The sequence below is a fragment of the Pan troglodytes genome, chromosome 23, assembly GCF_028858775.2.
Source record: "Pan troglodytes isolate AG18354 chromosome 23, NHGRI_mPanTro3-v2.0_pri, whole genome shotgun sequence".
Lineage (NCBI taxonomy): Eukaryota > Metazoa > Chordata > Mammalia > Primates > Hominidae > Pan > Pan troglodytes.
In genome coordinates, this window is record NC_086016.1 from 41,041,142 (window position 1) to 41,063,944 (window position 22,803).

General features: G+C 51.5%; 1 protein-coding gene and 1 long non-coding RNA gene across 7 annotated transcripts in view; one reads left to right on the forward strand and one right to left on the reverse strand.

Moving 5' to 3' along the window:
- LOC134809669 (uncharacterized) overlaps positions 1–2,143 on the reverse strand; it is a 13,809-nt gene extending 11,666 nt beyond the window's left edge. Inside the window, exon 1 of one of the 2 annotated variants that reach the window (XR_010155953.1) lies at positions 1,865–2,143. This is a non-coding gene — a long non-coding RNA (uncharacterized LOC134809669). The remainder of the gene's footprint in view (positions 1–1,864) is intronic. The other variant, XR_010155952.1, reaches the window with a different exon arrangement.
- Positions 2,077–17,433, forward strand: APOBEC3F (apolipoprotein B mRNA editing enzyme catalytic subunit 3F). Of its 5 annotated transcripts, XM_063807693.1 has the most exons (8): positions 2,141–2,463; positions 3,246–3,514; positions 4,426–4,579; positions 6,414–6,693; positions 6,901–7,015; positions 10,898–11,054; positions 13,533–13,812; positions 14,036–15,111. In XM_063807693.1, the coding sequence occupies exons 3-8, from the start codon at positions 4,442–4,444 to the stop codon at positions 14,152–14,154; spliced, it is 1,089 nt and encodes a 362-aa protein (XP_063663763.1). In that variant the 5' UTR covers positions 2,141–2,463; positions 3,246–3,514; positions 4,426–4,441; the 3' UTR covers positions 14,155–15,111. The 5 variants fall into 5 exon arrangements, 3 of the variants coding, with proteins under 3 accessions (XP_525658.4, XP_063663764.1, XP_063663763.1); XM_525658.8 differs by lacking the exon at positions 3,246–3,514 and having other exon boundaries at positions 2,077–2,463; XM_063807694.1 differs by lacking the exons at positions 3,246–3,514; positions 14,036–15,111 and adding an exon at positions 16,571–17,433 and having other exon boundaries at positions 2,121–2,463.
- Positions 17,434–22,803: the final 5,370 nt, after the last annotated feature.

The following is a 22,803-nucleotide window of genomic DNA, read 5'->3' on the forward strand; positions in this document are numbered from 1 at the left end:
AGACCTGGCAAATTTTGGTGCCTTCATGTCCTGAAAGGACCTTTTGACGTACAGGCTTAATTGTAGTACGTTTAAATGTTGTCTCCACCGCAATGTGAGGACGGATTACACGGTTGCTTTTTTTTTTTTTAGATTTTTGTTTGTTTGTTTTTTGTTTTGAGATGGAGTCTCACTCTGTCTCCCAGGCTGGAGGGCAGTGGCGCGATCTCAGCCCACTGCAACCTCTGCCTTCTGGGTTCAACTGATTCTCCTGCCTCAGCCTCCCAAGTAGCTGGGATTTCAGGCACGTGCCACCACACCCGGCTAATTTTTGTAGTTTTAGTAGAGACCAGGTCTCACCATGTTGGCCAGGTTGGTCTCGAACTCCTGACTGTCATGCGTGTCTGTATAGAAAACCACCTAAACAGGCTTTGTGTAAGCAATAACGTCGTTTATTCACTTGGGTGCAAGTGGGCTGAGTCTGAAAAGAGAGTCAGCGAAGGGAGATAGGAGAGGGGCAGCTTTATAGGACTTGGGTAGGCGGTGGAAAGTTACAGTCGAAGGTGGTCATCTGTTGTCAGCAGGGGAGGGGGTCACAAGGTGCATGGTGGGAGACCATGAGACCCATTGTCCAGAAGAAGAATGTCATAAGGTCGATTGATCAGTTAGGGTAGGGCAGGAACAAGTCCTAATGGTGGAATGTCTTAAGGTTGGTTAATCAGTTAAGGGAGAAACTGGCTGTTTCACTTCTTTTGTGTTTTTTTGGCTGCTCCAGACTTCTTGGCTGCTGCAGGCCATCTGGATGTATATGTGCAGTTCACAGGGGTCACAATGGCTTAGCTCCAGCTCAGAGGCCTGACACTGACCTCAGATGATCCACCTGCCTCGGCCTCCCAAAATGCTGGGATTACAGGCGTGAGCCACTGTGCCCGGCTGGGATCATATGTTACACGCATGTTTGTTCAATAAGCATGGAGTGCAGCCACCCACATGAATATTCATAGCTCCTCCTATAGCCTGTTGAATATGTATGTTTAGCCAACCCCTTCAGCATAAAGCTCCTGCCCCAACCCCTCCTGCTTCTAAATGTCTGTCTCTGGTGTTTCCCAGAGGCTGCTCTTCCCAGGCTGCGGGATGGCTACCTTGCTGCCTGTCACCCTTAACAAGAAATAAAATCTCCTTTCCAAATTTATACATTGTGGCCAGGCGCGGTGGCTCACACCTGTAATCCCAGCACTTTGGTACGCCAAGGCGGGCGGATCTCCTCAGATCGGGAGTTCGAGACCAGCTGACCAACATGGAGAAACCCTGTCTCTACCAAAAATACAAAAATTAGCCAGGCATAGTGGTGGGCGGCTGTAAGCCTGACCAACATGGAGAAACACTGTCTCTACTAAGAATACAAAAATTAGCCTAGGCGTAGGGGTGGGTGCCTGTAATCGCAGTTACATGGGAGGCTGAGGCAGGAGAATCTTTTGAACCTGGGAGGCAAAGGTTGCGGTGAGCTGAGATTACGCCACTGTACTCCAGCCTGGGTAACAGAGCAAGACTCCGTCTCAAAACAAACAAACAAACACAAAAACACAAAAAACAAAAGCAAACAAAAAAACCAAATGCATCCCTTGTGTAATTTTTAGGTCACCGCGCCATGGGAACACGCTACCAGGGGAAGGGAGCTGTGAGACGCGCAGGGAGGCTCCAGACAGGCTGGCCTGGGACACCAGCCACTGCTCTTCCATGACATAGGGACAAGAGGAGGCGAGAGCTCAGCCCACCAGGGAGGAACTCCGGGCAGGAGATGGGGAAGAAGGAGAAGCAGGAAGGAAAGAGCTCAGTGTGGGGGCGCGCATAGCATCCCGGTGGGACATCTGAGGCCCACACTCACCTGCTGTCCCTCCCTCCCACGGTGGCCTCCGGGGGTGAAGGCCTGGGGAGAGGCAGACACCTGGCCCTTTACTCTCCCTCCCTGTCCCCATGGCCGCTGGGTGGGGGCCGTCTCTGGGATGATCCCCGAGGGCAGGATCCGGGAGTCCCTGCAGAGGCATCAGCCTGTCTGTCTTGATGGTGGAGTGGCGGCTCCAGCTGGGCGGGACCACCAGGGGAGGGGCTTGTGCTCTGCTGGCTCAGCCTGGTGTGGACCCACCTCCCGGGCGCTGGCTGCAATGACTTTCTCTTTCCCTTTGCAATTGCCTTGGGTCCTGCCGCACAGAGCGGCCTGTCTTTATCAGAGGTCCCTCTGCCAGGGGGAGGGCCCCAGAGAAAACCAGAAAGAGAGTGAGAGACTGAGGAAGATAAAGCATCCCAGGGCCTCCTACACCAGCGCCTGAGCAGGAAGGGGGAGGGGCCATGACTACGAGGCCCTGGGAGGTCACTTTAGGGAGGGCTGTCCTGAAACTTGGAGCCTGGAGCAGAAAGTGAAACCCTGGTGCTCCAGACAAAGATCTTAGTCGGGACTAGCCGGCCAAGGATGAAGCCTCACTTCAGGTACCGCTACCCGCTCTACCCGCTGGGCCCCTCTGCTGCCCCTTCCTGCCTGGTGGCTCTGCTGGGCGTCAGCCCTGGCCTCCCCCTGCCCCAGCCCCAGCCCTGGGCTCCCTCCCCTCTGGCTCCCCAGCCCCCGCCACTCCCAGCCAGGCTCTTTTTCCTGCTCTGTGGTTGCCCCACTGCTGCTTCTGAATAGGCCGCTTCCCCACCTGCCCCAGCCCAGGTGCCCTGCTGAGACTCTCCCCCGCCACCGAAAGTCATGGCAGGGCTGGTGCTCCCGGCCCTGGGAGGGTGCTCCCTCTGTGTGCTTCCCGCCATTCCTAAACTCTGGAACTGGGAGAATTGAACCAAAGGATGATTAGAGCAATGTGGAATTTTGTTCACAGTGCTTTGATGGATTTTCTGTAGCATTTACTTTGCTTAAATACCAAGTCTTAGGAGAGGGTGTGGGGAGGGAATGGTCTCTGAAGCACAAGATAAATCGTGTCTTCCAAGGATGTCTCCACTGTGGGCAGAGGAGGATGCAGATGACCCCAAACACACGCTCCTCCTCCACTATCAGCATTCACTGTTTATAAATGACACCAGTAACATGGAATATAGTGGCCGGGTGCGGTGGCTCACACCTGTCATCCCAGCACTTTGGTAGGCTGAGGTGGGTGGATTGCCTGAGGTCGGGAGTTCGAGACCATCCTGATCAACATGGATAAACCCTGTCTCTACTAAAAATACAAAATTAGCCGGGTGTGGTGGCGGACGCCTATAATCCAGCTACTCCACAGGCTAAGACAGGAGAATCGCTTGAACCCAGGAGGTGGAGGTTGCAGTGAGCCGAGATCGCCCCATCGCACTCCAGCCTGGGCAACAAGAGCCAAATTTCGTCTCAAAAGAAAAAAAAACCAAAAACAAAACAAAAAACATGGAATATATGGGAAAAAAACTCAATGATCAGGAGAAATGCTATTATTTTAAAATTTAGTAAGAAGAGAGTCTGGTCCCCAATGGCTCCCTCCTGCAAGGCTGGTGACACAGACTGGACACGGCTGGTCTGGTAAGAGGCCCCAGCCCCATCTGTCCCCAGCTCTGTGGCCTGGGCAGGTTACCCATCTCTCTGCACCTCTGGCACCTCCTCTGTAAGATGGGAATGGCCCGTGCGGGCCTAGGGCAGCCTCACATGAGCTCATACCCGCGCAGCACTTAGAAGAGTGGCCTGGGCCTCAGAATTTGGTTCTACCATGATTTAACAATAGTAATATACAGAGGTGAAATGTCAGGAAGGAACTGGCTGAAAGGTTAAAATCTATTACTTTGGGGTGAAGAGTTTTATTCTCTCTCTCTTTTTTTTTTTTTTTTTGAGACGGAATTTCGCTCTTGTTGCCCAGGCTGGAGTGCAGTGGCACAATCTCGGCTCACTACAACCTCCGCCTCCCAGGTTCAAGCGATTCTCCTGCCTCAGCCTCCACAGTGGCTGGGATTACAGGCACCCACTACCACGCTTGGCTAATTTTTATATTTTTAGTAGAGACTGGGTTTCACCATGTTGGTGAGACTGGTCTCAAACTCCTGACCTCCAGTGGTGGGCCCACCTTGGCCTCCCAAAGTGCTGGGATTACAGGCATGAGCCATAATGTCCAGCCAAGAACTTTGTTCTCTTTTGCATTTTACTAATGCGTTGGAGAGTGGGTGGGAGAAATACTGGGAAGGTGGGGAATGTACTCCTGGAACGACCAGAGCTGGACCCTGAGCTGGAAGAGGTCAGCCTGCCCCTGCTGCCCATGCCAGCATCCCCTTTTCTTGCTCTCTCCCCGGTCTTCCTGCCTGGGAAGGAAGCAAAAATTCTCAGGGCTGTGGAGGGGTTGGGGAGGCCCAGAGCCATGCAGGGGGCTGTGTTTAGTGGACATCAGCCCGGAGGGCCCCCGGGAGTGCTCTCTACATTGGCTGGTTTCTCTCTTGTGTCTTCAGAAACACAGTGGAGCGAATGTATCGAGGCACATTCTTCTACAACTTTAATAATAGACCCATCATTTCTCGTCGGAATACCGTCTGGCTGTGCTACGAAGTGAAAACAAAGGGTCCCTCAAGGCCCCGTTTGGACACAAAGATCTTTCGAGGCCAGGTACCACCCGGACTCCAATCACTTTGCAGGCAGGAGCTAAGCCAGCTGGGAAAGCAAACCACGCACTGATAAGTGAAGTGCCCGGCGGCGGGCTATCCAGTGTGTCCTTCTCTCCCACACTTTCCAAGTCCGTGGCCCTGACCTTCCTGCTGGACCATCCTGGGATCGGATCGTGGAGGGGGTTTGCCTCTGCACAAAAGGCCTTGTGTTTTTTGGTTTTTTTTTTCTGAGACAGAGTTTCACTCTTGTTGCTCAGGCTGGAGTGCAATGACGCGATCTCGGCTCACTGCAACCTCTGCCTCCTGGGTTCAAGCGATGCTGTCGCCTAAGACTCCCGAGTAGCTGGGATTACAGGTGCCCACCACCACGCCCAGCTAATTTTTTTGTGTGTGTGTTTTTAGTAGAGACAGGATTTTACCATGTTGGCCAGGCAGGTCTTGAACTTCTGACCTCAGGTGATCCACCTGCCTCGGCCTCCCAAAGTGTTGGGATTACAGGTGTGAGCCACAGCGCTGGCCTAATTTTAATATTTTATTTAATCCAATGTAGCTAACATTACTTCAACATTAATTAACATAAAATTCTTGACAAGATAATGAAGTTTCTTTTTCTTGTCACACTGAGTCTTTGAAATGAGCTGTGTAGGCCACACTTGGTGGGTGGCTTGCACCTGTAATCCCAGCACTTTGGGAGGCCGAGGTGGGTGGATCACCTGAGGTTAGATGTTTGAAAACCAGCTTGGCCAACATGGTGAAATCCCATCTCTACTAAAAATACAAAAAAAATTAGCCCAGTGTGGTGGCAGTTGCCTGTAATCCCAGCTACTTGGGAGGCTGAGGCAGGAGAACCGCTTGAACCCATGAGGCAGAGGTTGTAGTGAGCCGAGATTGCGTCATTGCACTCCAGCCTGGGCAACAAGAGTGAAACTACGTCTCAAAACAAAAACAAAAAAAGATAAATGAGTGGTGTATGGTGTATTTTTCAGGTGCCCAAGTCTTTCATCAGAGCCCCATTTCAAGTGCTCAGTAGCCCCTTTGGCCAGTGCGCCCCACCACATGGGACAGCGCAGGTCCAGTGGCCTCCCCAGCTGACCGCAGGCAGGGAACAAGGCAGACCCTAGAGGGCCAGGCCACAGCAGGGGCTGAGGATGCCTGGTGAATGGATGCCTGGGAGAATGGATGCCAGAATTCACGCATGAGGCTCTGAACAGGGCTGGGAAAACTTCCAAACGAAGGGAAGCACATGTCTTGGTGCACCTTGTGATGCTTCAACAGCAGGACTGAGATGGGGACATTTACAATGAATAGAAATGTATGGGCTCGAGTTCTGGACTCTGGGAAGTCCACTGTCAATGCACCAGCAACTTTCCAGGGCCTGCGAGCTGCACAGTCACGTGGGGGTAAAGGTTGTTGCCAGAAGTTCAGGGGATGCTCCAGACAGTGGCCTGGGATGTCGAGTCACTGCTGCTCCATGCCACGGGGACAAGAGGAAGCAGTTTAGTCTGACATACTGCCCCCCCAGCTAGAGGGCAAGAGACAGAGGGGCTGAAGTCGCCCTTGAATAAACACGCCAGTGGCACCCACAAAGGTGCAGTCCCCACAGCCTCATAGCCTCTTCTAGGTGCCACCTCTTAAGGCCATTACAATAGCCATTAACACTGAACGTGAGCTTTGGAGCAGACAATCACTCAAACTAAACAGGGGGGATGGAGGAAAGGAGCTTCAATGGCAAGATCCCCTGGGCTCCTGTCCTGGCCCCTCCTCTCCCTGCCCCACCCCTGCACTCCTCCTGCTCCCCCTCTCAGAGCATCCCCTGCCCCCTGCTCCTCTCCCAGGTGTATTTCGAGCCTCAGTACCACGCAGAAATGTGCTTCCTCTCTTGGTTCTGTGGCAACCAGCTGCCTGCTTACAAGTGCTTCCAGATCACCTGGTTTGTATCCTGGACACCCTGCCCGGACTGTGTGGCGAAGCTGGCCGAATTCCTGGCTGAGCACCCCAATGTCACCCTGACCATCTCCGCTGCCCGCCTCTACTACTACTGGGAAAGAGATTACCGAAGGGCGCTCTGCAGGCTGCGTCAGGCAGGGGCCCGCGTGAAGATTATGGACGATGAAGGTGAGAGGTGGAGGGGTCAGGGGAGCGTGAGCGGGTGGAACAGCATTAAAGATGGATGGATCTGCAATGCCATGGCTGGGGGTGTCCCAGGGCAGCCTGCAGGGGCGGGGCCAGCACTGACAGCAACTGACAGCCAGGAGACCAAGCCTGGGAGCGCGGGCCCAGGGTCAGGGCAGAGCCTGACTGCTTCCTGCCTCTTCATCTCAGAATTTGCATACTGCTGGGAAAACTTTGTGTACAGTGAAGGTCAGCCATTCATGCCTTGGTACAAATTCGATGACAATTATGCATTCCTGCACCGCACGCTAAAGGAGATTCTCAGGTGAGGGTCTCCCTCTGGCCTCATCGTCTCTCTCCTCTCGCCTCCTGCTCATCCTCCTGAGGCCTCCCCTGGCCAGGCCCTCCTGCCCTCCGTCCTGCCCCCTGCCTGCCCTCATGGTTACACCCCTCACCCACACTCCTCGTGCTCCCTCCACCTCCTTGCCTCCTCCCTCTTTCCTGGGCCCCTCCTATGAGTGAGAGGCCCCTTCTGCCTCCAGAGCAACCTCCATCCACCTTCGAGGCCGCCCTCCCCACAGCCTGGGATCCCCAACCTGGCTCCTTCCATCTCCCTGGCATAATCGAATTTGTCATAAAACTGGATGTAAGTGGGCATGAATATTCACAAGGCCGACAGCCAGAAGCTTTGAGCAACATCCTTCAAGGCCGACCTGAGTCCCTGAGAAGGAGCAGCCTCTGTGGAAACTTCAGGCTTCGACTGCCATAGAAGATGCCCCCGGGCCGGGTGCCCACAGGGCAGGCATTTATTTTCTCACAGATCTGGAGGCTGCAAGTCCAAGGTGGAGGGGTGGGCGGGGTTGTGTCTTCTGCAGCTGCTCCTCTTGGCTGGCAGGGGGTCCCTTCCAGCCCTGTCCTCTCTGGCCTTTCCTCTGTGCACCGGCACCCCTGGGGTCTCTCTGCCTCTAAATGTCCTCCTTGTTTATGGACCCCATTCAGACAGGATTAGGGCCCACCCTAAGGGCCATGAGTTAATTTAATCACCACTTTAGTGGACCTGTCTCCAAATACAGTTATCCTGTGAGGAGGTGGGGATGAGGGTTTCAACATATCAATGTGGGGAAGATACAATTTAGTCCATGACAATGGGTCAAGCTTGGGTGGGGCATGCAGGGGTCCCCGTTCTGTGTGTCTGTCTCCCAGGCGAGTCCTGCCCTGACTCTCACAGCCCCTCCCTCCAGACCTTGCTGCACCCTGGGCCCCACCCCATGGCTTCCCCACCCAACAGCACCCAGCCCGGCCTCTGCTCACGCCTGTCCCTTCTCAAATCTGCCCCCCACAGGGATGGAGATGCAGAAAGAGCCAAACAAACACTCAGTGATCAAGGTCCCAATTGAATAAGATTTTTTTTTTTTTTTTTGAGACACTGTCTCCCTCTGTCGCCCAGGCTGGAGTGCTATGGTGCGATCTCGGCTCACTGCAATCTCTACCTCCTGGTTCTAGCAATTCTCTTGTCTCAGCCTCCCAAGTACCTGGGATTACAGGCTCATGCCACCACACTGGCTAATTTTTGTATTTTTAGTAGAGACGGGGTTTTGCAGTGTTGGCCAGGTGTTGAGTAAGATTTTGCAAAAAAGTAGGCTTGGATAATGGGAGGCTTGAGATGCCAGGAGCTCTCCAGGAAGCACAATAGAAAAAGGCAACCAGAGACCAGAGAGGCCATAGAAAGGGATCTAAGGCCCTCGGGAGAGACGGGAACTGAGCACCTGGGTCTTAGACCGGAGGAGCAAACTGCAAGACAGGGTGGCCGGGGACACCAGCCTCCACCCTTCTGTGACATAGGGACAAGATCTCAGCCTGCCAGGGAACAACTCTGGGCAGAAGATGTGGAAGGAAGGAGCTCAGTGTGGGGGCACGCATGGCATCCTGGGGGGACATCTGAGGGCACCCCCACCCGCTATTCCTCCCTCCAATGGTGGCCTTCGAATGTGAAGGCAAGGGGGAAGCAGACACCTGCCCCTCACTCTCCCTCCCTACCACATAGCTGCTGGGTGGGGGGCGTCCCTGGGATGATTCCTGAGGGCAGGATCCAGGGGTCCCTCCGGAGGTCCTCCCATCCAGGTGAGAAAGCAGCATAAAGTGAGACCTGCACTCAGATGGGCCTGTGAGGTCACTCACAGCGCAGGTGTCTCCTGGAACAAGGGCCCTGGATGATAAAATAGAACCCAAGCCCAAGACTAGCATCAGGGCCAGGACAAGCCTGCCAGGGAGGGTGCACATGAAGCCCCAGATCAGGGACCACTGCCCGCTCTGCCCATGGGGCCTCTGCTGCCCCTTCCTGCCTGGTAGCCCTGCTGGGCCTCAGCCTGGCCTCCCCCTGCCCCTGCCCCAGCGCTAGTCTCTCTCCCCTCTGGTTCCTCTGCTGCTCCCACTCCTAGCCAGGCTCTTTGCCCTGCTATGTGGTCGCCCCTTTACAGCTTCTGAATGGGCCACCTCCCCGACCTGCCCCAGCCCAGGCCCCCTGCTGAGTGTCTCCCCCCACCCCCGAAAGTCACCCCTGGGCTATTGCTCCCCGCCCTGGGATGGCGCTCCCTCTCTGTGCTTCCCGCCCTTCCTGAGCTCAGGAACTGAGAAAATTGAACCAAAGGATGATTGGAGCAATCAGGCATTTTGTTCTCAGCACTTTGGTGGAATTTCTGCAAGATTTACTTTGTTTCAACACAAAGTCTTAGGAGAGGATGTGGGGGAGGGCATGGTCTCTGTACCAGAAAATAAGTCACTTCTTCCAAAGATGCCTCCACTGTGAGCAGAGGAGGATGCACATGACCCCAGACCCAGGCTCCTCCTCCGTGAGCACCATTCACCTTTTAGAATGACACCTGCAACATGGAGTGTAGGAAAAAATATGATGATCAGGAGAAATGCTCTTATTTTAAAGTTTAGTAAGAAGAGAGTCCGGTTCCCAACAGCTCCCTGCTGCAGGGCCTGTGATGCAGAGGCTGGACAGGGCTGGCCCGGAAAGGGGCCCCAGCTCCATCCATCCCCATCTCTGTGTCCTGGGCAGGTTACCCCGCCTCTCTGTGCCTCAGGCAACTCGTCTGTAAAATAGTGATGGCCCCTGCAGGCCTCAGGCACATACCATGAGCTCAGACCCTCACAGCACTTAGGAGAGTGGCCTAGGCCCGCCGGGCACAGTGACTCACGCCTGTCATCCCAGCACTTTGGGAGGCTGAGTTGGGCAGATCACGAGGTCAGGAGTTTAAGACCGGCCTGGCCAACATGGTGAAACCCAGTCTCTACTAAAAATACAAAAACTAGGTCTGGCCGCGGTGGCTCACACCTGTAATCCCAGCACTTTGGGAGGCAGGCGGGCAGATCACAAGGTCAGGAGTTCAAGACCATCCTGGCTAACATGATGAAACCCCATCTCTACTAAAAATACAAAAAATTAGCCGGGTGTTGTGGCACGTGCCTGCAGTCCCAGCTAGTTGGGAGGCTGAGGCAGGAGAATCGCTTGAAACCAAGAGGCAGAGGTTGCAGTGAGCCGAGATTGTGCCACTGCACTCCAGCCTGGCGACAGACTGAGACCCCGTATAAAAATAAATAAATAAATAAAAATACAAAAATCAGCCGGACGTGGTGACACAAGCTCGTAATCCCAGCTACTCAGGAGACTGAGGCAGGAGAATCACTTCAACCCGGGAGGTGCAGGTTGCAGTAAGCCGAGATCACGCCACTGCCCTCCAGCCTGGGCAACAGAGGGAGACTATGTCCCAAAACAAAAACAAAAACAAAAAGAGTAGCCTGGGCCTGGGAATTCGGTGTGATACCAACGTAAAAATAATCATCATCATCGGACAGGTGAAATGTGAGGAAGGAATTGAGCTGAAATGTTCAAGCAATTATTTTAGGGTGAAGAGTTTTATTGTCTGTTGCATTTTCCTAATGGGTTGGGAGATGTGTGGCAGAAAAACTGGGAGGTCGAGGGTGTCCCATTGGTAGCCTCAGAGCTGTGGTTCCAGCTGGGAGAGGTCACCCCGGCCCTTCTGCCCCTGCCAGCATCCCCTCCTCTTTCTCTCTCCCAGTCTTTCTGCCTGGGAAAGCAGCAGACATTCCCCGGGCTGTCCAGGGAGTGGTGTTCAGTGAGCATCAGCTCCGAGGAATCCAGGGGGGTCTCTGCATTGGGGTTTCTCTATTGTGCCTTCAGAAACCCGATGGAGGCAATGTATCCACACATATTCTACTTCCACTTTAAAAACCTACGCAAAGCCTATGGTCGGAACGAAAGCTGGCTGTGCTTCACCATGGAAGTTATGAAGCACCACTCACCTGTCTCCTGGAAGAGGGGCGTCTTCCGAAACCAGGTAGCACCAAAGTCCTATTTACACCCCAAATAGGAGCTAAGCAGCTAGGAATGCAGAAAACACAAAAAGTGACGTGCCCGGCGTGGGCTTTCCTGTGTGTACTTTCCTCTTACATTTCTTTTTTTTTTGAGACAGAGTCTCACTCAGTCACCCAGTCTGGAGTGCAATGGCGTGATCTCTGCTCACTGCAACCTCTGCCTCCTGGGTTCAAGCAATTCTTCTGTCTCAGCCTCCTGAGTAGCCGGGATTACAGGTGCCCACCACCACACCCAGCTAATTTTTATTCTATTTTTAGTAGAGAGGGGGTTTTACCATGGTGGCCAGGCTGGTTTTGAATTCCTGACCTCAAGCGATCCGCCCCCCTCGGCCTCCCAAAGTGCTAGGATTACAGGCATGAGCCACTGCGCCCAACTTCCTCCCACATTTTTTAAGTCCGTGGCGCAGATCTTCCTCCCTAACTTTCCTGGGATCAGATTGTCGAGGGGTTTTGCCTCTTACCAAAAGGCTTTATTTAGCACCCAGCACCCTCACTCTTGACTTTGTTTCCCAAAATCTTGTCATGGAGCTGTGCGTCCGGCAGTCCTCGGGAAACAGCAGCTGTGGGAAGCGGTGGGTGTGGTGTCCAGCACTGTGCCTGGGCCAGTCACTGTGGGCTGGTGGGACCGCCCCCGCCACTGCCCTGATTCCTTGATGTCAAGGACACATCCTCACAGGATGGTGAACCCTCGCTCCTCACCCTGCCGCCCCCACAGCAGCCACTGACCTCCCACCCACCCTGCCGTGTCCCACCCACCCCTGCGGCCCCCTCCGCCCAGGCAGGAGATTTTTTCAGAGTGTGTTTGGGGAGGGAGCCGTCTGTGTGCGGGGCAGGCCTGGCCTACAGCAGTGCTGGCCTCGGAAACACCCAGGACTCAGGACGGAAGCGCAAGTGTTTCCAGTCCCCACACGCTAAAAAGGTGACAGGAACTCGTGGGAGAAATTTTAGTGTCTGCAGTAGCTCAATTATCTCACATACGATTTCAACATATACTTAATATAAAATGCCTCATGAGAGAGTTAAAGTGTCTATTCTCACAATGAGATTTTGAAATGCGCTGTGTATTTTACACGTGCCAACGTTTCTAATCAGAGCCCCATTTCAAGTACTCAGTAGCCCCTTTGGCCAGCCTTCAACTCCATGGGACAATGTGGGTCCAATGACCTTCCCAGCAGAAGGCAGACAGGGGACAAGGCAGACCCCATAGGACCAGGCCACAGCAGGGGCTGAGGATGCCTGGTTAATGGATGCCTGGGGAACAGGATGCCAGAAATCACACATGACCTATGATGAGACAGGAAAAGACTCAATAAAATAAAGAAGGAAGGGGCCGAGTGTGGTGGCTCACGCCTGTAATCCCAGCACTTAGCGAGGCTGAGGTGGGCGGATCATGAGGTCAGGAGTTTGACACCAGCCTGGCTAACACGGTGAAATCCCATCACTACTAAAACTACAAAAATTAGCCAGGCGTGGGGGTGTGCCCCTGTAGTCCCAGCTACTTGGGTGGCTTAGGCAGGAAAATCGCCTGAACCCAGGAGGCAGAGGTTGCAGTGAGCTGAGATCTTGCCACTGCACCCCAGCCTGGGTGACAGAGCAAGACTCTGTCACTCAAAAAGATAAAGAGGAACGGCCAGGCGCAGTGGTTCACGCCTGTAATCTCAGCACTTTGGGAGGCCGAGGCGGGGGATCACGAGGTCAGGAGCTTGAGACCATGCTCGCTAACTCGGTGAAACCCCATCTCTACTAAAAATACAAAAAATTAGCCGGGTGTGGTGGCGGGCGCCTGTAGTCCCAGCTACTTGGGAGGCTGAGGCAGGAGAATGGCGTGAACCCCGGAGGCGGAGCTTGCAGTGAGCGGAGATCGCGCCACTGCACTACAGCCTGGGTGACAGAGCGAGACTCAGTATCAAAAAAAAAAAAAAAAAAAAAAAAAAAGAAAGAAAAAGAGGAAAGAGAAGGTTGAAAGAAGGGAAATTCAAAGAGTAAAAAGCCCTGCGGCCTAGTATGTACCCAAAAAAATGAAAAGTAAAGAAAATAAGGCCGTGCATGTGGTTTATGCTCATAGTCCCAGAGTTTTGGGAGGGTGAGGCAGGAGGACGGCTTGAGCCCAAGAGTTCAAGATCAGCTTGGGCAACATGGTGAAACCCAGTCTCTACAAAAATTACAAAAATATTAGGCAGGCGTGGTGGCACGCACCTGCAGTCCCAGCTAATCAGGAGGCTGAGGTGGGAAGATTCCTTGAGCCTGGGAGGTCAAGGCTGCAGTCAGCCCCAGATCACACCACTGCACCCCAGCCTGGGCAACAGGAGAGACCCTGTCTCAAAAATAAATAAGGAAACGCCCTGGGGCTTCAGGTCCGCCCTCTGCTCTCATCGCCCCACCCCTGCACTCCTCCTGCTCCTGGTCTGAGCTCCCCTGCCCTCCTCCTCCTCCTTCCCCAGGTGGATCCTGAGACCCATTGTCATGCAGAAAGGTGCTTCCTCTCTTGGTTCTGTGACGACATACTGTCTCCTAACACAAACTACGAGGTCACCTGGTACACATCTTGGAGCCCTTGCCCAGAGTGTGCAGGGGAGGTGGCCGAGTTCCTGGCCGGGCACAGCAACGTGAATCTCACCATCTTCACCGCCCGCCTCTACTATTTCTGGGATACAGATTACCAGGAGGGGCTCCGCAGCCTGAGTCAGGAAGGGGCCTCCGTGGAGATCATGGGCTACAAAGGTGAGACGTGGGGGGCTGAGGAGAGCGGGTGCAGGAGGGACAGCATGAGGGGCAGGTGGGTCTGCAATGCCGTGGGGCAGAGCAGTGTCCCCGGGAAGCCTGCAGGGTCGGGGCCAGCGCCCACTGCAACTGGCAGCCAGGAGACCTGGGCTGGGAGGGGAGGGCCCAGGGCTGGGAGAGAGGCCTGCTGGGCCCTCACTGCTTTCTCCTTGTTTTTTCTCAGATTTTAAATATTGTTGGGAAAACTTTGTGTACAATGATGATGAGCCATTCAAGCCTTGGAAAGGACTAAAATACAACTTTCTATTCCTGGACAGCAAGCTGCAGGAGATTCTCGAGTGAGGGATCTCCCTGGGCCTCATGGTCTGTCTCCTCTAGCCTCCTGCTCATGCTGTGCCGGCCTCCCCTCCATCCTGGACCAGCTGTGCTTTTGCCTGGTCATCCTGAGCCCCTCCTGGCCTCAGGGCCATTCCATAGTGCTCCCCTGCCTCGCCACCTCCTCTCCGCTCTCCCAGGCTCTTCCTGCAGAGGCCTCTTTCTGCCTCCATGGCTATCCATCCACCCACCAAGACCCTGTTCCCTGAGCCTGCATGTCCCTAACCTGCCTTTTCCCATCTCCCCAGCATAACCTAATTTTTTTTTTTTTTTGAGACGGAATTTCGCTCTGTCACCCAGACTGGAGTGCAATGGCTTGATCTTGGCTCACTGCAAACTCTGCCTACCAGGTTCAAGCGATTATCCTGCCTCCGCCTCCCGAGTAGCTGGAATTACAGACGCCTGCCACCATGCACAGCTAACTTTTTTTTTTTTTTTGTATTTTTAGTAGTGACTGGGTTTCACCATGTTGGCCAGGCTGGTCTTGAACTCCTGACCTCAGGTGATCCGCCTATCTCAGCCTCCCAAAGTGCTGGGATTACAGGCGTGAGCCACCGGCCCGGCCGCACAACCAAATCTTATTAAACTCACCCTAGGCTGGCCTCGGTGACTCATGCCTATAATCCCCCAGCAATTTGGGAGGCAGAGGTGAGAGAATCGCTTGAGCCCAGGAATTCGAGACCAGCCTGGGCCACATGACAAAGCCCCATCTCTACAAAAAAATTACAAAAAAAAAAAAAAAAAAAAAACAGGTGTGGTGGCATGCACCTGTAGTTTAAGCTACTTGGAAGGATGAAGTGGGAGGATTGCTTGAGCTGGGGAGGTGGAGGCTGCAGTGAACTGAGATCACGTCACTGAACTCCAGTCTGAGCAACAGATGGAGACCCTGCCTGAAAATAAATCAATAAATAAACTCAACCTAAATGGGTATGAAAGTTGAAATGGGTATGTAAGTTGAAAACCAGAAGTTTTGAGAAACATCCTTTGTTAAGTTTCATCCTACGAGTTGGGTTATTCATGTCCTACGCAGCTAAAACAGAGGCCAGCAGCCAGGGAGGAAAAGCAGTCAGGCCACACACCATTGCTCCCAAAATGGACTTCTCTGCAAGCCTGACTCCTGAAACTGTGCATTGTACCCTGAAACCAGCTTTATCCATAGCTTCTGCGATAAATGGCTGTAAGTCTTGGACTCCTTGCTCCAAACGCAGTGACTCAGCAATGGAACCTCCCAGCTCCCAACACCTCCTAGTGCCCATGGGCTTTCCCATAGGACAAGAGAACATTTCTCCTTTTCTTTTTTTTTTTTTTGAAATGGAGTCTCGCCCTGTCACCCAGGCTGGAGTGCAATGGTGCGGTCTCGGCTCACTGCAACCTCTGCCTCCCTTGTTCAAGTGATTCTCCTGTCTCAGCCTCCCGAGTAGCTGGGATTACAGGCGTGCACCACCAAACCAGGCTAATTTTTGTATTTTTCATAAAAACAGGTTTCGTCATGTTTCCCAGGCTGGTCTTATTTTTATTTTATTTTTTGAGATGGAGTCTTGTTCTGTTGCCCAGGCTGGGGTGCAGTGGTACAATCTGGGCTCACTGCAGCCTCTGCCACCTGGGTTCAAGCTATTCTCCTACCTCAGCCTCCCAAGTAGCTGGGATTACATGCGTGTGCCACCACGCCTGGCTAATTTTTGTGTTTTTAGTAGAGACGGGGTTTCAACATCTTGACCAGGCTGGTCTTGAACTCCTGACCTCGTGATCCACCCTTCTCGGCCTCCCAAAGTGCTGGGATTACAGGCGTGAGCCACCTGGCCAGGCTTAGGCTGGTCTTAAACTCCTGACCTCAAGTGATCTGCCCTCCTTGGCCTCCCAAATTGCTGGGATTGCTGGTGTGAGCCACAGAGCCTAGCCTATTTCTCCTTTTTATAAAACCTGATGCTGTTTCTGTTCTCCTGACATGGTGAACACCACCTGGACTGCGTGTATGTCCCAAATTACAATTCTTTCTTGGCAAATGAAATGTGAAATTTAGGGGCCCTTCTCCACACTTTAAATTTGACTTGACATTTTCTAGGCAGATATAAGTTATTAGAGAATGAGATTCTCTATAAAAATGGCCGCTTCATCATGCTGTGGCCTCCACAGAAGATGCCCCGGGCCGGGTGCCCACAGGGCAGGCATTTATTTTCTCACAGATCTGGAGGCTGCAAGTCCAAGTTCAAGGGGTAGGTTGGGTTGTTTGCTCTGAGGCCGCTCCTCCTGGCTGGCAGGGAGTCCCTTCTGGCTGTGTCCTCTGTGGCCTTTCCTCTATGAACCTGTACTGTACCTCTGGGGTATCTCTGCCTCCAAATATCTTTTTTTTTTTTTCAGACAGAGTTTTGCTCTTGTTTTCTAGGCTGGAGTGCAATGGCACAATCTCAGCTCACTGCAACCTCTGCCTTCTGAGTTCAAGCGATTCTCATGCCTCAGCCTCCTGAGTAGCTGGGACTACAGGCGTGTGCCACCACGCTTGGCTAATTTTGTAGTTTTAGTAGAAACGGGGTTTCTCCATGTTGCTCAGGCTGGTCTTGAACTCGTGAGCTCAGGTGATCCACCCTCCTCAGCCTCCCAAAGTGCTGGGATTACAGATATAAGCCACCGTACACAACCTTTTTTTTTTTTTTTTTTTTTTTGAGATGGAATTTCACTCTGTGGCCCAGGCTGGAGTGCAATAGCAGGATCACTGCTCACTGCAACCTCTGCCTCCTGGGTTCAAGCAATTCTCCCACCTCAGCCTCCTGAGTAGCTGGGATTACAGATGGCCAGAAACAATCTCTGCTAATTTTTCTATTTTTTAGTAGAGATGGGGCTTCACTGAGGAAGGAGACCACCTCTCTCATTGTCTCCTATTTCAGAAGGAAGCAAAAAGTTCGAAAGATGCAGAAGTAAGATCAATGGCCAGACTGTTTGGTGCTGCTACCTGGGCCTGGTAGTTAAAGATCAACTCCTGACCTGACTGCTTGTTTTATCTAAAGATTCCAGACATTGTATGAGGAAGCATTGTGAAACTTTCTGGTCTGTTCTGCTAGCCCCCACCACTGATGCATGTAGCCCCCCAGTCACGTAGCCCATGCTTGCACAATCTATCATGACCCTTTCACGTGGACCCCTTAGAATTGTAAGCCCTTAAAAGGGCCAGGGACTTCTTCAGGGAGCTCCGATCTTAAGATGCAAGTCTGTCAACGCTCCCAGCTGATTAAAGCCTCTTCCTTCCTAAAACTGGTGTCTGAGAGGTTTTGTCTGCAGCCGTTCCTGCTACATCACCATGTACATTCCAGGCGAGGCTGGTCTCGAATTCCTGACGCCCACCTCTGCCTCCTAAAGTGCTGGGATTAAAGGCATGAGCCATGGCACCTGGTCAACCTTCTCCTTTATGGACCCCAGCCAAATTAATTTGTGCCCACACTAGAGGTCTCATTTAAATTAATCATCTTGGTCGGGCGTGGTGGCTCACGCCTGTAATCCTAGCACTTTGGGAGGCTAAGGAAGGCAGATCACTTGAGGTCAGTGTCACACGTGTCCATGTGAAGAGACCACCAACAGGTTTTGTGTGAGCAACAAGGCTATTTCACCTGGGTGCAGGTGGGCTGAACCAGAAAAAGGAGTCAGCAAAGGGTGGTGGGATTATCATTAGTTCTTACAGGTTTGGGATAAACCTATCCCAAACCTATAAGTGTACATTCTTAAAGGCATACAGAGTACATTCTTAAGTGTGGGGGAGAATATTACAAAGTACCTTCTTAAGGGCAGGGGAGACTATATGGTATCAGTTGGGGTGGGGCAGGAACAAATCACAATGGTGGAATGTCATCAGTTAAGGCTATTTTCGCTTTTTTTGTGGATCTTCAGTTGTTTCAGGCCATCTGGATGTATACATGCAGGTCACAGGGGATATGATGGCTTAGCTTGGGCTCAGAGGCCAGACATTCCTGTCTTCTTATATTAATAAGAAAAAACAAAATAGTGGTGAAGTGTTGGGGTGGCGAAAATTTTGGGGGGTGGTATGGAGAGATAATGGGCGATGTTTCTCATGGCTGCTTCAAGCGGGATTAGGGGCAGCGTGGGAACCTATGGTGGGAGAGATTAAACTGAAGAAAGATTTTGGGGTAAGGTGATATTTTGGAGTTGTTAGAAGGAGCATTTGTCGTATAGAATTATTGGTGATGGCCTGGATGCGGTTTTGTATTAATTGAGAAACTAAACGGAAGACACAAGGTCTGAATAAAAGAAGGAGAAAAATAGGTTGTTGTTTTTTTTTTTTTGAGACAGAGTCTCGCTCTGTTGCCCAGGCTGGAGTGCAGTGGCATGATCTCGGCTCACTGCAACCTCTGCCTCCCTGGTTCAGACGATTCTCCTGCCTCAGCTTCCTGAGTAGCTGGGACTACAGGTGCACGCCACCATGCCCGACTAATTTTTTTGTATTTTTAGTAGAGAAGGGGGTTTCACCATGTTAGCCAGATGGTCTCAATCTCATGACCTCGTGATCCGTCCACCTCAGCCTCCCAAAGTGCTGGGATTACAGGCATGAGCCACCACACCCAGGCAGAAAAATAGGTATTAAAGGACTAAGAATTGGGAGTACCCAGAACATCCAATTAGACAGTGTCCAAGGGGGTTCAACAGAATTATTTGCTTGGTTGGCGAGTTTTTGGCCTCTATCCTTGAATTTTTTTGTGTTGTCATATACCTGTCCAGATTGATTTAGGTAAAAACAACACTCTTCATTTAAAAATATACAGAGTCCTCTTTTTTTTAGCAGTGAGTAAGTCGATGCCTTGGCGATTTTGGAGGAAAGAGAAATGCAAAGCCAGCAATTGTTCATTTAAGAAGGATTAGAAATGGCTACGAGAGAGTGAGTTTGATAGTGTGGTGGAGATAGCTGGGCAGAGGTAGAGGGTAGCATAAGAACGGAACCAGAATAAGAGTGAGTATAAAAGTAAAGAATAGGACTTCATCAGGGTTAAAGTACTGGAGGGTACCTTGCCACTGAAGATCTTCTATAGACTTCAAGAGCGACTTAAGGGTGGTGATTTGAAGTAAAACCAGGAGCCTCCAAATACCAAGAGCCTGAGAACCTTCTTGGGTGATTTGACTAATAAAGGCCGGTGCGTTATCAGACTGTATAGAGGTGGGAAGGACAAACCCAGGAATTCTGTCTAAAAGAAGGGAAGAAATGATCACGGTGGACTTCTCAGACCCTGTGGGAAAGGCCTCTACCCATCCAGTGAAAGTGTCTACACAGACCAAGAGGTATTTTAGTTTCCTGACTCAGGGCATGTGAGTAGTCAATTTGCCAGTCCTGGGCAGGGCCAAATCCCAGAGCTTGATGTGTAGGGAAGGGAGGGGGCCTGAACAATCCCTGAGGAGTAATAGAATAGCAGATGGAACACTGAGAAGTGATTTCCTTGAGGATAGATTTCCACAATGGAAAGGAAATGAGAGGTTCTAAGAGGCAGGCTAGTGGCTTGTAACCTACATGGAAGAGGTTATGAAAGGACGACAGAATAGACTGGGCCTGTGAGGCTGGAAGGAGATATTTTTCTTGGTCCAAGAACCATTTGCCTTGTGTGGGAAGAGATTGATAGGTGGAAGTTTCGATGGGGGAGTAGGTGGGAGTGACTGATGAGAAGGAGAAAAACCGGCCATGAGGGACAGAAGTTGGAATGCTAGCTGCTTCTTTAGCATTGCCCTGAGCGACGGGATCTGATGCCTTTTGATGGCCCTTGCAGTGAATGACTCCAGCTTCCTTTGGAAGTAAAGCAGCTTTAAGAAGAGTTTTTATTAAGGAGGCATTGATGATGGAGGACCCTTGCGTAGTGAGGAAACCTCTTTTTGCCCATATAACAGCATGGTGGTACAGGATATGGAAGGCATATTTAGAGCCAGTATAAATATTGACGTGTAGTCCCTTTGCAAGAGTGAGGGCCTGAGTTAAGGCAATGAGTTTGGCTTGCTGAGAAGTAGTGGAGTGGGGCAGACTGGTAGCCTCAAGGATAAATATGGAAGATACTATATCATAGCCTGCCTTTGCTGGTGAGTGGCAATTAGGCCTGGTGGAACTGCCATCAATAAACCAAGTGTGATCAGGGTGAGGAACAGGAAAGAAGGAAATATGGGGAAATGGAGTGAATGCCAGGTGTATCAGAGAGATACAGTCTTGGGTGTCAAGTGTGGTATCAGGAATAATGTGGGAGGCCAGATTGAAGTCTGGGCCAGGAACAATGGTAATTTTGGGAGACTCAACAAAGAGTGAGTATAGCTGAAGGAGCTGGAGAGCAGAAAGTATATGCGTCAGGTGTGAGGAAGAAAATAGATTTTGGAAGTTATAAGAACTGTAGAGAGTGAGTTGAGCACAGTTTGTGATTTCAAGGGCCTCTAAAAGTATTAAGGCAGTGGCAGCTGCTGCACAGAAACATGATGGCCAGCCTAAAACAGTAAGGTCAAGTTGTTTGGACAAAAAGGCTACAGGGCACGGTAGCCTTGTGTAGGAATCCTGGTCCTTGTGTAAAAATTCCGACTGCACAGCCCTGCACTTTGGCTGTGTGTAATGAAAAGGGTTGGGATGAATCAGGGAGAGCTAGTGTGGGAGCAGTCTCTAAAGCTGTCTTCAAGGAACGGAAAGAGGAGTCGGGAAAGGATTTAGGATCTATGGGGTCAGCTAGGTTTCCCTTTATGAGTTTACATTAGGTTTTGTTAGTACGGCAAAACGAGGTATCCAAAGATGAAAGTATCCAACCATGCCCAGGAAGGAAAGAAGTTGTTTTTTTGTAGAAGGGGTTGGGGTTTGAGAGATTAGCCAGACATGATTGGCAGGGAGAACATGCATGTTTTCATGAAGAATTATGCTGAGGTAGGTAACGGATGGGGAAGAAATTTGAGCTTTGGAGGGGGGATACCTGATATCCTCTGGAGAATAAATGTTGAAGGAGCAGGAGGGTATCTTACTGAGAAGACTCAAAGGAGGGACTACAAAGTAAAAGGTCATCAATGTATTGAATAAGGTGGGAAGCAGAGGGGTGGAAAGAAAGTAAATCACGAGAAAGGGCTTGGCTGAAGTAATGAGGGCTGTCCCTGAAGCCTTGTGGCACTATAGCCCAGGTAAGCTGCTGGGACTGACGTGTGTCAGGGTCAGTCCAGGTAAAAGCAAAGAGAGGCTGGGATGAAGGGTGCAAAGGAATAGTAAAGAAACCATGTTTGAGATCCAGGACAGAATAATGGGTTGTGGAGGGAGGTATTGAGGATAGGAGAGTATATGGGTTTGGCACCATAGTGTGGATAGGCAAGACAATTTGGTTGATAAGGCACAGATCCTGAACTAACCTATAAGGCACCAAATGTCACGCGCGTCTGTGTGAAGAGACCACCAACAGGCTTTGTGTGAGCAACAAGGCTGTTTATTTCATCTGGGTGTGGGCGGGCTGAGTCCGAAAAAGGACTCAGCAAATGGTGGTGGGATCATCATTAGTTCTTATAGGTTTGGGATAGGCGTACAAAGTACCGTCTCAAGAGTGGGGACAATATTACAAAGTACATTCTCAAGAGTGGGGAGAATATTACAAAGTACCTTATTAAGGGCGGGGGAGAATATATCAAATCAGTTAGGGTGGGACAGGAAAAAATCACAATGGTGGAATGTCATCAGTTAAGGTTATTTTCACTTCTTTTGTGGATCTTCAGTTGCTTCAGGCCAGGTGGATGTATATGTGCAGGTCACAGGGGATATGATGGCTTAGCTTCGGCTCAGAGGCCTGACAGTCAGGAGTTCGAAACAAGCCTGGTCAACATGGTGAAACCCTGTCTCTACTAAAAATACAAAAAAATTAGCCAGGCATGGTAGTGGATGCCTGTAATCTCAGCTACCTGGGAGGCTGAGGCAGGAGAATCGCTGGACCTTGGGAAGCAGAGGTTGCAGTGAGCCGAGATCATGCCATTGCCCTCCAACCTGGAAGACAGAGTGAGACTGCATCTCAAAATAAAAATAAAAATAAATTAATCATCTGTTGGCTGGGTGTGGTGGCTCACACCTGTAATCTCAGCACTTTGGGAGGCCAAGGTAGGCGGATCACCTGAGGTCAGGAATTCAAGACCAGCCTGGCCAACATGGCAAAACCCCGTCTCTACTAAAAATACAAAAAGTAGCTGGGCATGGTGGCGGGCACATGTAATCTCAGCTACTTGGGAGGCTCAGGCTTGAATTGCTTGAACCAGGGAGGCAGAGGTTGCAGTGAGCCAAGATGGTGCCACTGCACTCCAGCTTGGGCAACGGAGTGAGACTCTGTCTCTAAAAAAATTAATTAGTGAATTAATTAATCATCTGTTGAAAAGGACCTGTCTCCAAATACAACCACACATTGAGGTAGAGGGGTTAGGGCTTCAATATATTGATTTTTGGGAGAAACAGGGCAACACGGCAACAAGCCACAGTCATTGTGGGCAGGCCTGAGTGGGGAGTGCAGGGGTTCCTGTCCTGTGTGTCTGTCTCCCAGGGGAGTCCCAACCTGACCCTCACAGCCCCTCCACCCAGACCTTCCTGCATGTTCCACCCAGCCCACCCTCCTGCATCCAAGAGCACCCAGCCTTCCCTCCTGC